This window comes from Sciurus carolinensis, chromosome 10 (assembly GCF_902686445.1).
Source record: "Sciurus carolinensis chromosome 10, mSciCar1.2, whole genome shotgun sequence".
Taxonomy (NCBI): domain Eukaryota; kingdom Metazoa; phylum Chordata; class Mammalia; order Rodentia; family Sciuridae; genus Sciurus; species Sciurus carolinensis.
In genome coordinates, this window is record NC_062222.1 from 76928525 (window position 1) to 76941547 (window position 13023).

Below are 13023 nucleotides of genomic sequence, written 5' to 3' on the forward strand. Positions count from 1 at the left end.
ATTAACATGTCAAATTGTTAGGTAGCAGGTAGACAGGATTAAGTGGGTCAGGGGTTTAAGAAAATACTTAGAACAGAGCAAACTGGTTAATCAACAACCCTGCCTCACTGCTGCTCCAAGATCTGACAAGATAACTATTTCAGGATTCTTGCCTGATCTCAGCCCTATAAACTACTCCTCTTACAATGATAGGAAGATAGATAAATTTAGGGGTTAAAAACCAAAGGGCAAGGATACGGTTGCTCAAAAGGGTTTAATGGTTAAAACATCTTAAGCAAGATCCTATGCAAACAACCAGAGACCAGAGATTACTGCACCAGGAAAAGCAGGATGATTAAGACCAGAGCCCATTATGCATAAATTCTGTAAAAACAGTTCCAAATAGGACCTATCATTTAGGCCAAAATGACCAAGAGTTGCCCGCAAGCTGGTTAGCTAATGTCTGTCAATCCAGAGCCCAGAGGTGATAACTTGGGTAGGATCTGCTAACAATCTCCCTCCTACCCCAATAAAAGCTGGGACACAAACTGGGTCCCCTCTGAAAGTACCCACTCTCTCCCTTGAGTGTCCTTTCCCCCTACTTCCTTCCCTCTGATAAACTTTACTATCCTGTCTGGAGTCCTGCTTGAAATCCTCTTATGCAAGAGTACAAGAGACAAGAACACAACTGCAATCTCCGGTAAGATCTTATCTCAGATATGACCTTATCTGAAGAATCAAGGTCACTAAGGCAGGACTAAAACAACCTTCTTCTGTTTCTGCACTATAGATTTTACATAAATAAAAATGTCTTGCTAAAGTGAAACTAACATGTTCCTATCCAGCGTCCTCTCAGTGGCTGTACTTCTTGCTTTCTCTCAATAAAAACCAATCTGAGCCTCCCTTTGACCGACTTTAAAGAATCCTTAGGGACTGAAGTGAGGTGCACCTCCCTTGGGGAACCTCCTCCGCGACAGAGAACACACTCGGAATGGTGTCTGTGAATGTGCTGGAGTTTGTTTTGTATTCCATGTGCACCAAGTTTCTTCTATTTCCAACTACTCAGGACTGGCAGCAGTTTCGAAAACTTTAACGGTGCCTTCTCTGTGTATATGATTCTAGGCATAAACCAGTCAGTGGTGAGTCAATTGTAGTTATTATTTTTCTTTGTTACCTCTTTTCCCCTCGGTATTCAAAATATAGCTACTACTGCTTCTAATTAAAAAACAGAAAAGGAAGAAAACTAGTATTCGCTGTATAGCACGACGCCTCTGGCTCCTCTCATCGGCCGGGAAGAACCCGCGTGCCGCCGCAGCGCGGCGCTCCCCTGCGCCCGAGCGCCGCCCGCGGCCTCCAGGCCGAGGGGCGGGGCCGCGCGGCGTGCTGACGTCAGAGAGGGCCGCGACGCCGCCGGGTCCGCGGGCGCTGGTTGCGGCGGTGGGGCTGTGAGCAGAGCCGGGCCTGGGCAGTGGCGGCGCCTTAGGACCTCGCGCGCGGTCCGCGGGCTCCGGGGCGGGGGCTCCAGCGGCGAAGCCCCCTCCCCGGGGAGGCGGGGCCTGGGCGAGCTCCCGAGCCGCGAGCGGCGGCGGCAGGGAACCATGCATCAGAAGCTGCTGAAGAGCGCACATTACATCGAGCTGGGCAGCTACCAGTACTGGCCGGTCCTGGTGCCCCGCGGCATCCGCCTTTACACCTACGAGCAGATCCCGGTGTCCCTCAAGGATAACCCGTACATCACCGACGGCTACCGGGCCTACCTGCCCTCCAGATTGTGTATCAAAAGGTACAGTCTGACCCCCCCCTCTCCTCTCACCTACACCCTTTTTGTCTGGTCTTTTCGCCGCTTTCCCGTCTTTGCTACGTGCTCAGCGTTTTTTCGCCGCCCCCATCCTGCCATCCCTTTTCTGCCTCCCTGTCTCCCCTCCAACCCTGTCGGGATATTTGATACACGGAGTTATAATGATAGTAGCAGTGATCATAATTGCCAACTCTCTTGTGGCGCTTTGCTGTTTACAGAGCGCTTTTACATCCTTGATTCCATTTGATGCTCATTGGGATACATGTTGGAATCGACCACACTGACAATGGCTGAGCCGTTATTTGCCTTATGTATACCTCACCTTTGTTTCTCTTTAGAGCAGCTGTGGGAATTCAGATGTTTTGGGCCAGCTAAAATACTTGTGTGATGGGAAATAAGTCCATATCGCCATACACATATATTTAGAAAGTCCTGATTCATTCATTTAGCAAATACTTATGAAGCCCCTGCTTAAAGCTAGGCACAGTAGCAGATCCTTCAGAAAACAGCAGACTTGGCTCTTGTTCTCACCAACCTACTAAAGTCTAGCCCTGGTGACAGACATTAAAGAGATAATTACACTATTACATAATAGCCATTGTGGAAAATGCAGTGTAGGAAAAGCACTGTAGCAGAGAAGAGCTCTAACGGGGCATCTAGCCTAGACTAGAGGACCTTAGCATTTCTAAGAAAGCAATTTCTTTGTCATTCCAAACCTTTAAAATCAGACTCCCTTGAAAGCCTATGTTTAAAAAAAAATCTGAAAAATTGCTGTTCTAGTTTTTAGAATAGCTGTCAAAATTTACTGTGTGTACTAACATACAGAACCTCAATTTTAGCGTAGTTAAGATAGATGATTATCCAGGTCTTTGTAGTGACAAACCCCAGTACTGGAATGTAGGCGGTTGAATAGCTCAAGCAACTAAGACAATTTGATTCTTGATCTTTCCAGCATGGTCATTCTCCATCCTTATTTCCTTTTGTCCTGCTTTGAAAGTGTTTTTGTGACTCACAATCACAAGGTGACATCATTGTCCAGCTCTCTAGCTTGAATAGATGGCTAACAGGACTTCATATTGCGAATCCTAATTATTACTTCACTTCCCCATGCTTTCTGCCTATGAGTGATTACACAAGAAATCAGACCTGGACCCTGCTCAGGATATGGAGTTCTATGAGGATAGGGCAGGCAGTGAATTGTCCTAAAATATCATGCCCACCTGCCATTAGGCCTCAGTATTTTGTTGTTTAGAACCCAAATCTGATGGAGTGGAAAAGAAGTATAAAACATTAGATCTTGAGCTGTTGAGTCAGAAAAACTGAGTATCTCAAACTGCTAATTAATACCTGTGGAACTTTGAGCAAAAGTTAACATTGCTGAGCCTTATTTTCCCTACTTGTAAAAATGAGGGTAATCATATATCTGATTCAGGGGGTAGTAAAAATTAGATGTGATTATATAAAATGCTACACAGAATCTGGCACCTAATAAGCACTCAATAGATATTGCTATTATCATCAGTGATTTTGAACAGATAATGGCAATGAAGATGATTATGGATTTTGAAGTAGAATAGAGTTTGGGGGTGCCTAATTTTTTATACATTAATAGTAGATCCTCTCTTCAGGATATTCTTCCAAATGTTCTTCCCACCAACTCGATCTTTTCCAGGTTCATCCCTTGCCCTCTTTTCTTTCAGCTTTCAAGAGTGACCAGGAAGTATTTTGGATATGAGAAGAGGTTTGGTATATCCTAAGACTTCTGCTAATACTCTGGAAAAGCTGTTCAGTTAATTGGGGTATACTGGGTTTCACAAAATAAAAAGTTCTCAGGAAAAAAGTAGAGTGTAGTATGGATTATCAAAACAAATGTGTAGTTAGATGTTTTCTAGATCATTCCTTCATCCCCTCCCCAAGAAGTCTAGATACTTTATATGCGTTAAACCAGATAACAAATACAGAATAAAGGATGATTATTTGATAATTTGAGACCTTGCAGTGTTTATCACTTATACAAATGGAAAAGTAAGAAGAGCCATGATGACTGTTGCAAATTCAGTGAGTTATACATTAATGCTTATTAATAAGGACTTCTGAATCAGACTATCAAGACCTCAGTTTAAGCAAAAAGATAAGATTTTGTTAGAGAAATGGAAGAGTATTTTAATCTTTAATCATTATATCATCTCCTTGTAAATCAGATTAGTTCTGTCAATACCCGAAGAACCATTTCACAAAATTAAGGAAGGAACTGGAGGGAAGTTGCAACAGCCTATAATCCAATTCCTTTGTTTCATAGATGAAGAAACTGAAGCCCAGAAATCTTAAGTGACTTGCTCATGATTGCAGAGCTAATTTGTGTCTAGGATGGGAAGGGAACACTTAGCTTCTTGACTTCTGGTAGGAATGGTACATTCTCCACCATCATATACTGCCAAAACCAGTCAGTAGGCAAGACATCTTAAAAGAACACAAATAGTACATGTATTATGAGTAACCTCCTATTGTTCCTGAAAAGGATAAACTCACACCATCTGGAAACTAGTCTGATTTCAGAACATCTATAGCAGCATTGTTCCAGCAACTTCTTTAAGAATCTTCCCAATGGATCAATTTGTTTTTATTCTGCTTCTCTAGGTCTATTTAACTTTGTATTTAATGAGTACTTATTTATTTTAAATTTGTGCCTAACCTCATACTAAGCAGCTTTTCAGATACTGTTTTTATCTATCCTTTTTAGTTACACATGACAGTAGAATGTATTTTGACATATGAAACATACATGGAGTATAACTTCCCACTTTTGTGATTGTACATGATATGGAGTTAAACTGGTCATGTATTCATATATGAACATAGGAAAGTTATGTCTGATTCATTCTACTGTCTTTCCCATTCCCACTCCCGCTCCCTTCCTTTCATTCTTTCCCCTTGGTCTAATCCACTGAACTTCTATCCACCTCCCCTTATTGTAAGTTAGCATCCACATATCAAAGAACTTTCAACCTTTGGTTTTCACATACCAATTATTGAAGTCAGTGTTCTAGCTAACAATTTTTATCTGCAACCTCATTTCTGTAGACATTAATGAATGATGGGAGCAAGGCACTCTGCTTAGAAAAGTGGTGTCCTGCAAATGAGAGAAAAGATGAATGGTACTGGCTATCAGGGAGCTGATGGGCTGAGGATGGGGTATTTACATGTAAATCAGTGTAATAGAAGGAAATTGTAACTGATAATAGAGTTCAGCACCAAAATAACTCTTTAAGATTCTAGGATTGGTGGAATTTTGGGGGGGAAAAAAAAGACAAATTAAATGACATCAAATTTTAAATGACACAGATGGGGGTAAGGCCTTAAAGTAGCAAGTATTAGGTAACTCCCCCAAATTTTTCCTGACCTTTGCTGACAGTTGAGTGAGCCAGTATGAATCTGAGCTGCATGTTTGTTTATTTTCCAGTTTGTTTATTTTATCTAATGAGACGGTAAACATCTGGAGTCATTTGCTGGGTTTCTTTCTCTTCTTCACCCTGGGAATATATGATATGACATCTGTGTTACCTTCGGCAAGTGCGTCCAGAGAAGATTTTGTAATTTGTTCTATTTGTCTTTTCTGTTTCCAGGTAAGTCATTTCATAAACGCTATTACTTGTGAAGAGAACTTTTATCAGGCAGGCTTGGGCATGTGGCTCACCACTTGCTTTGAATAGCTCCCCAAGTGGCATACGGGTCAGCTTCTTTCATAAAATAAACACCGGAAAAGCCTGATACTGTCAGGTGTTTGTATGTTATGGAAGTATATTTGAAGTTCACTGTTTCAAAGATTGAAAAATATTGTTTACTCTCCTCTTTATCATTTTAGACACTTCTGCTTTAAGATTAACACAAGGATATGAATGTCTGATTGTACTCTTATTATCACGCTGAAGTAGATCACTAATGCCAACTTAAAACCTGTTTGGGAGGATTTCTTAACTTTTTTCTATTTTGTAATATATCTTGTGATTGTCAAACTTGTTATTTTCATACTGCTTTTATTTTACTGTCTTGTTTTTCTGGTATTGGTCTTATGTTCTGTTGCTTTAATTTTAATTTCTTTTGATCCTTTTATACTTGCCCGGTTTCAGATATTTTCAGTTTCTGTTCCTCTCTGCCTCTCATAGTAATTCCATTGCACTTGCATTTGTTTCCAAGGATCTATAAAAATGCCTTTAAAAATTACATTTAGTAGATTTTCAAACAGATTGTTTTATAGCAGAAAACAAAGATGGGCTGTAGTCCTATTGGCATTTTAAATTTTTAAAAAATACAGAGACTACATTAAAAACATGAAAAATTAAAAAAAAATCATTCTCCTTCATCCTGACAGATGCAGACAGTACTTTATACAGTTAACCTGTTGCTCCTATTTGAGAGGTGAATCTATAAGTCAAATGTTCAAATGTTTTTTAGCATGTCATAATATTCCAGACCTTCATCATCAGAAACACTACCCCTTTTTTTCTAATCCAGTTTCTAGAATAAAATTTTAAATTTCTTTGAAGAAAAAAATACTTAGTATTTTTATATGATTAAAAATATGTTTTTTTCTTGAAATGTTTTTAAATTTATACTCTTTCTGAGGTTTAGTTTTTCTCCTGACTAGAGCCAAAATACCTTTTAGGATCCATCTCCAGTTATATAATGGAAATGAGTCAATTTCTTTATACTGACAATTTTAGATGTAAGTTAACATTATTAAGATGCTCTTAATAGTTGTTAAGTATAAACTGGTTTGTATTCTACTGTTAGTTGTATAAATATCATCTGCTTTGAAAACCCTGTTTCCCTCTACCCCAGGCTTGTACTTATCCCTTTCACCACCTGCCACACAGAATATTAGTTCAGAGAATACATATTAATTTCCATTTTGACCTGAGAAAACACTATATTATAAAACTAAAAGGGTTAAATAATTATAACAGCTGCCCAGGAAAAGATAGATTCAAAGTGTTACAGAAACTTGCTCAGGATTATTTAGCTAGACAGCAAAATCCTGTTCTAACTGCGAGTATATGGATCTATTACATACTGTACAACTTGCTAAAGAAAAATAAACACATCTTCCCTACAAGAAGAGCACTTTTTAAAAAATTATGAACTGGTTCACCTGAGTTTTCTGGACCCTTAGGAACAGCAGGCAGCACAGTAAACCATAAATCTGTTCTTAATGTTGACTTACATTTAACTTTCAAAAGACATCACTTTTTTTCTCACTCCTATTCATTCTTTGTGTTCAGTGCTTTTTTTCCCAAACAGATTTGTAGAGTACATTTTGAATAGTAGAATGTTATTCAGGATTTGGAAGCTTTTCACAGGAATTTTTTATTTTGAAGAAGAGTGGAATCTGAGAATGCCTTTCCCCAAATTCAGTTAATTTATGTTCAGTTCAACAGATATTTGTTGAATGCCTCCCTTATGCTTGCAGGTCCTATACTAGGTAGTAGTAATACAATGCTGAGCATAGAAGCAGCATGTCATAAGACTACATCACTCATGTAGGAGTGTAGAGAGAGAGTAAGGAAGGGCATTTAAGCAGAGTAAATAATTATGTAAAAGCCTAGAAGCAAGAGACAGCTTGGGCTTGCAGCTGTTAACCTTTATGTTTGAATCCTGGGAGAATGGAAAAAGGTAAGGCTGGAAAGATATGCAGGGACCAGATCATGAGGTACTTTGTCATGCCAGTGAGCTTAAATGTACCACCCCACTATCAATGGCCTAGTACAGACTCTTGTTCTCAGGGTTATTTCTGTAATCTCCCACCTCAGCCTATCTAGTCCTCATCTTGTAAGGGTGCATTTAAAATCTTCAGTAGCATCATTGAACACTATAATTGTATGCCTGAGGTATCCCATTAAAATTTTCTGTGATAACTAAAACATACCCAGTTGGCCAATTTTTTTTTTTTTTTCATTTTTTAAAGGAACTCTTAATGATGACACATTCCTTTTAAAACAGGGCACATTAAACATAGATTAACTTTTTAAAAACTTGTGATCTTAATTAACATTACTTCCCTTCCCCCTTAATGCGGTTTTTCTCTTTTACTTCCTTTGTGACAATTGAATGAGCTTTTTTATTGTTTCTTATTATTACTCTAAGTATACTATATACTCATGTAGAAATTCAAGCAAACAAAAAAACCTATGGAAGAAAGTAAAAGTCACACTTGACATTTTGGTTAAAATTCATCCAAATATTTGTGTATGCATTCCTACTTTACATCTGCCTATTTGCTCATCTACCTGTCTACCTAATTTCATGCCAACATTATCTCTGCTTACTGATTTGTGTCCCATTCTTATATCATTCTACGCTATGACAATGAGACTTTTTCTTATCATTGAGAATATGCACCACAAGACTAATCTGAGAAAACCACCAACCTTCTTAAAGTTTTGTTTAATTGAACCAGTAAGCTGTGATTGGTAGCTTACCAAATACAGATCTGTAAGGATTTTAGACAGTAGATGAAGAAATGAAGTTGTGACTAAGTACAATGTTTATTGTCCTATTTTCTTCACATACACCCCCATTGGTAATGACTTAGTGTAGGCTCTTGTTATTGTTCTCTGGGCTATTTCTGTAACATCTCCCATTGGCCTATGTAGTCTACACCTTATAAGGATGCATGTAAAATCTTCAAGAGTATCACAACTGGTCTGTAATTTTGAAGTTGAAACCCCTTGAGGTGTAAGGGTCATGACATGAAGAAAGCCATAGACAGTCTTCAATGGTTCTGTATTTTTCATTATGCTACTTTTCTTTGTGGACCCCCAATAAACATACGCATGCCTTCTTGTTTGTTCCTGATGAATATCAGCAGAACTGTAAGCTCCTCACCAGGTGATAGCCCTTCTGTGATTCACCTTTCCTCCCACTAATACCACCCCCAGATGCACAAATACACTCAGAGAACCAGTATCCTCCCTCCTCAATTTTCTAATTATGCTTTATACTGACTTTTCTTATATGACTTCTTACAGTACTATTTGTTTACTTGTCTTATGAAATCTTTTCAAGAATAGAGGTTTTATCTTTATAATCAGTAAGCCATGATTATTTGCTTTGGGGACAGTAAAGCCATGTTTACCTTAGAATTCAAAAGTAAACTCTTTACAGTGTGTCTTAGGTACCTATGAAGTCTTAAGTAAAAAAGCAAATTACAGAACATATAGTGTGAGTCTATTTGATTAATTTTTTAAAGTATATATTTATCTTGTATTTGCAGACTATTTTCCCTTTTTTGGGGGGATTGGATAATGTTGCTGGGGATTGAACCTAGGCCTTTGTGCATGCTAGGCAAGTTCTTTAAAACTGAGCTACGTAACCAGCCTGAAGACTTCTATATTACAGGTTTTTGGCATACACATTGAAAATATCTGCAAGGACACATAACAGATGTTATCAGTGGCTACCTTTAGGGAATAAATTGAATGGGAATAGCTTATATTTTTTACATCATACAGTTCTGTAGTCTTTGATTTTGTTAAGGACATGTATTGCTTCTTTAGTATATTTTTTAAAACTCATTCATAGATCAAAATACCCTCACATGGTATTTTTAAAAATATTTGCTTTGTGTAATTTCCCCACTTCTGTTCATAATTGTTATATAAAAAATTGTTCATAATTTTTATATAAAATAGCTATCATTTTAAATTTCCTTTTTTGTAATTCTTATCCCCGTTTTACACATGAGGGGATTGAGGTTTAGAGAAATGACATCTTACCCTACTATAAACACAGAACTAGAATCTAAGACAAGATGTATTTGACTTGAAAGCATGCACTTTTTTCAGGGACGAGGGGATACTGAGGATTGAACCCAGGGGTGTTTTACCACTGAGCTGCAGAGCTACATCTCCAACTTCTTTTATTTTTTATTTTGAGACAGGTTCTCACTACATTATTTAGGGCCTCACTAAGTTGCTGAAGCAGAAAGCCTTCATCAATACCCTGAATATCATGCATAAATTACTTTAGTTTCTTTTTGTTTCATTTTGTTAAGATTTCTTTTTATTTTCCATAGGTATGTATGCTTTGCTCTGTGGGCTATCATCTTTTTTCCTGCCATCGGTCAGAAAAAACCTGTCGAAGATGGATGGCATTAGATTATGCAGGAATTTCTATTGGAATACTGGGATGCTATGTCTCAGGAGTATTTTATGCATTTTATTGTAATAATGTAAGTAGCTAAAACATTTCACATTTTACCTTTCATAAAGGTCTTAGATTTTCTTGCACTGCTTCTTTTGAATTTCTGAATAAGTAACTACTTACAGAATAAACAGAGGAGTCTTCTGTAGGCGTAAACTTACTTTTCAAAAGACCCCTCTGAGCTCTAACATCTATTCCATACTTATTTTACTTCTTTTCCACTGGAAAAAAGTATATTTGAAGTAATCTCTGAAACTTGCTGTAGACATTGAATTATTAATGTTCCCACTATATTCATATGGTTATATGGTTCCTTATATATATGCACATAGCATATCTTTAATTTTTGTGTTTATACAATTAGAGTTAAATAAAGTTAGCTTTTGATAAAATAATGAAGTTGGCTACCACTTTCCATTTCCCTTCTTATTCTTTATTTCTCATTCAGTGAAAAAAAGAAAAGGTATAGCTATGCATGTTTTGACCCATCCATCATTGGGAGCCATGTGTGAACTGTGTATGAACTGGGCAACGTTTGAGCCATTAAGGCTCTTTTGGGAATTCCTGGGTGAAATTCACCAGTTCGAGAAAGCCCAGATCATGCCGGTACCCTGACCTAGCTCACAGCTCCAAGTTCATACACAGCCACTGGAGACGTGTGTAACCTGCCAAGAACCAAACAACCTGTTCACCTCCACCCCTATCCTGTTTTTTGAGAAGAAACTCCATACTGATCCCCTTTGGTCTGTAATACTGTAAATAAAGCAAGCATGAACTTTTTCTTTGTGAGAAGTTAGACCCCTCTGGTCAGCTCAACCAGTCACACCCCTACTTTGAAAATATATAATTCTTGCCTTTTGTCTTTATTAATATATTGCTTTCATAGCTTTCATTTCATAGCCAGCCTACCTACTATCTATGGGTACCTACTCCCTCACCCATGCAGGACATGGGTGGGAACCCATATTCTTCTATAAGAAATATGTTTTCCTTTTCTTAGTTTTCTATTGGATAGTAGACCTAAAGACAGACCACATGGGTTTTGAGTGTCTTTAACAACTATGAGATGTATCTGTTTCAAGTTCTGGATCAACTCAGCTTTCTGCCTCTAAGGTCCCAAAACTCAGTTTTGTCTTGGGCAAAACAGTATTTACAAAACTGTTCAGATAATATAGCACCTTTCCTAAAAATGTTGCCAAACCAAACCTTAAGGAATATAACCCCTTAACGCATCACCAGCCTGAAGGCAAACTGAGCCACAGGCTCAATACATCTCAAACTCTCCCACTCAGAAAGTCCCATTGACTCTACTCTTTTTCAATTGACCTCTTCCTAAGCATCAAAAATGGGACACATCAGAAAAACTACAAAAAGAGAAGGGAGGCTGCTAGAGCTAATATCTTCCATGATCATATAAAGGAAAATTTACTTTCTTTTCTGGTTTCTTATCATTTCCAAATACTCAGTTGCATTAGTGGCTCTTTACCTTTTAAGGAACACAGGCTACCTTCAGAATGAGAAAGAAAACTATGGACTGGACTGTCAATCCAGGAGAAGGTATATTTGGGTACACACCTAAAGAAACAATCCAGAATTGTAATGCAGGAGGTAAATAACCCTACAGAGTTCCCTGGAGCCAAGTTAAGAACTCACATCTTTTATGATGCTAACTTTTTGAGCTTCAATACCAACTTTTCAATACTCATTTAAATATTTAAATGTCCCATCAACCTTTCAAACAATATATTTTCAAGCGAACCTATTTTCATGCTCCTCATCATATACACCCAAAACCTGGAAGGTCTTCATTCATTTCCTCCATTAATGGAAGCCACTTCTTGGCCTTTCAGGATAGAAAGGGTTGAGCCTTCCACATACCATTCAGCTATTAAGACCTTAGTGTACTTCAGAAATGCTTCCTCAGCCTTGCACTTGCATCTAAATTCTTCAACAGAATTTGGTTCTCTTTGAATAAACCTTTAATGTCTTTTTAGAAGGTTCCCTATCACTTCTTTGTTTTCTACACTGATGTTATTTGAAAATGACCCTATCACCCCATTCTTGAAGAACTCTGCTGTTCCTGAACGACAACATGATAAAGTTCAAAATCAGTAACCTGACCTTGCTGCCTTTCAACTTCCAAATTCTCTGCTGCACTTCCTGCTCCTTTTTCTTGAGAGCTCCTTCTTCCCACACAATATGAGCTTAAATGTTGCTTCCATCTTGAAGCATCTTTATCCCAGGTAACATTGTTCTCTCTTCAGTGGTTCTACAACATTGTTTGAAACTCAGTTATAATTTTTTTTTTATTGTAAACAAATGGGATACATGTTGTTTCTCTGTTTGTACATGGAGTAAAGGCGTACCATTTCTGTAATCATAAATTTACATAGGGTAATGTTTTTTGATTCATTCTGTTATTTTTTTCCCTTCCCCCACCCCTCCCACCCCTCTTTTCCCTCTATACAGTCCTTCCTTCCTCCATTCTTGCCCCCCTCCCTAACCCTAACTCTAACCCTAACACTAACCCCTCTCACCCCCCATTATGTGTCATCATCCACTTATCAGCGAGATCATTCGTCCTTTGGTTTTTTGAGATTGGCTTATCTCACTTAGCATGATATTCTCCAGTTTCATCCATTTGCCTGCAAATACCATAATTTTATCATTCTTTATGGCGGAGTAATATTCCATTGTATAAATATATATTACAGTTTCTTTATCCATTCATCAATTGAAGAGCATCTAGGTTGGTTCCACAATGTGAATTGAGCAGCTATGAACATTGCTGTAGCTGTATCTCTGTAGTATGCTGATTTTAAGTCCTTTGGGGTAGGCCAAGGAGTGGGATAGCTGGATCAAATGGTGGTTCCATTCCAAGTTTTCTAAGGAATCTCCACACTGCTTTCCAGAGTGGCTGCACTAATATGCAGCCCCATCAGCAATGTATGAGTGTACCTTTCTCCCCACATCCTCGCCAACACCTATTGTTGCTTCTATTCTTGATAATCGCCATTCTAATTGGGTGAGATGAAATCTTAGGGTGG

General features: G+C 38.2%; 1 protein-coding gene across 4 annotated transcripts in view; it reads left to right on the forward strand.

Annotated features, from left to right (window-relative positions):
• Positions 1 to 1387: 1387 nt before the first annotated feature.
• Positions 1388 to 13023, forward strand: part of Paqr3 (progestin and adipoQ receptor family member 3) — a 34189-nt gene continuing 22553 nt past the window's right edge. For all 4 annotated transcript variants that reach the window (XR_007110551.1, XM_047567042.1, XM_047567041.1 and 1 more), the window contains exons 1-3: positions 1388 to 1762; positions 5238 to 5400; positions 9849 to 10004. Coding sequence is in view for 3 of the 4 variants with exons in the window: in XM_047567042.1 (XP_047422998.1) it covers positions 1578 to 1762; positions 5238 to 5400; positions 9849 to 10004 (504 nt within the window). In the remaining variant the exon portion in view is untranslated. The remainder of the gene's footprint in view (positions 1763 to 5237; positions 5401 to 9848; positions 10005 to 13023) is intronic.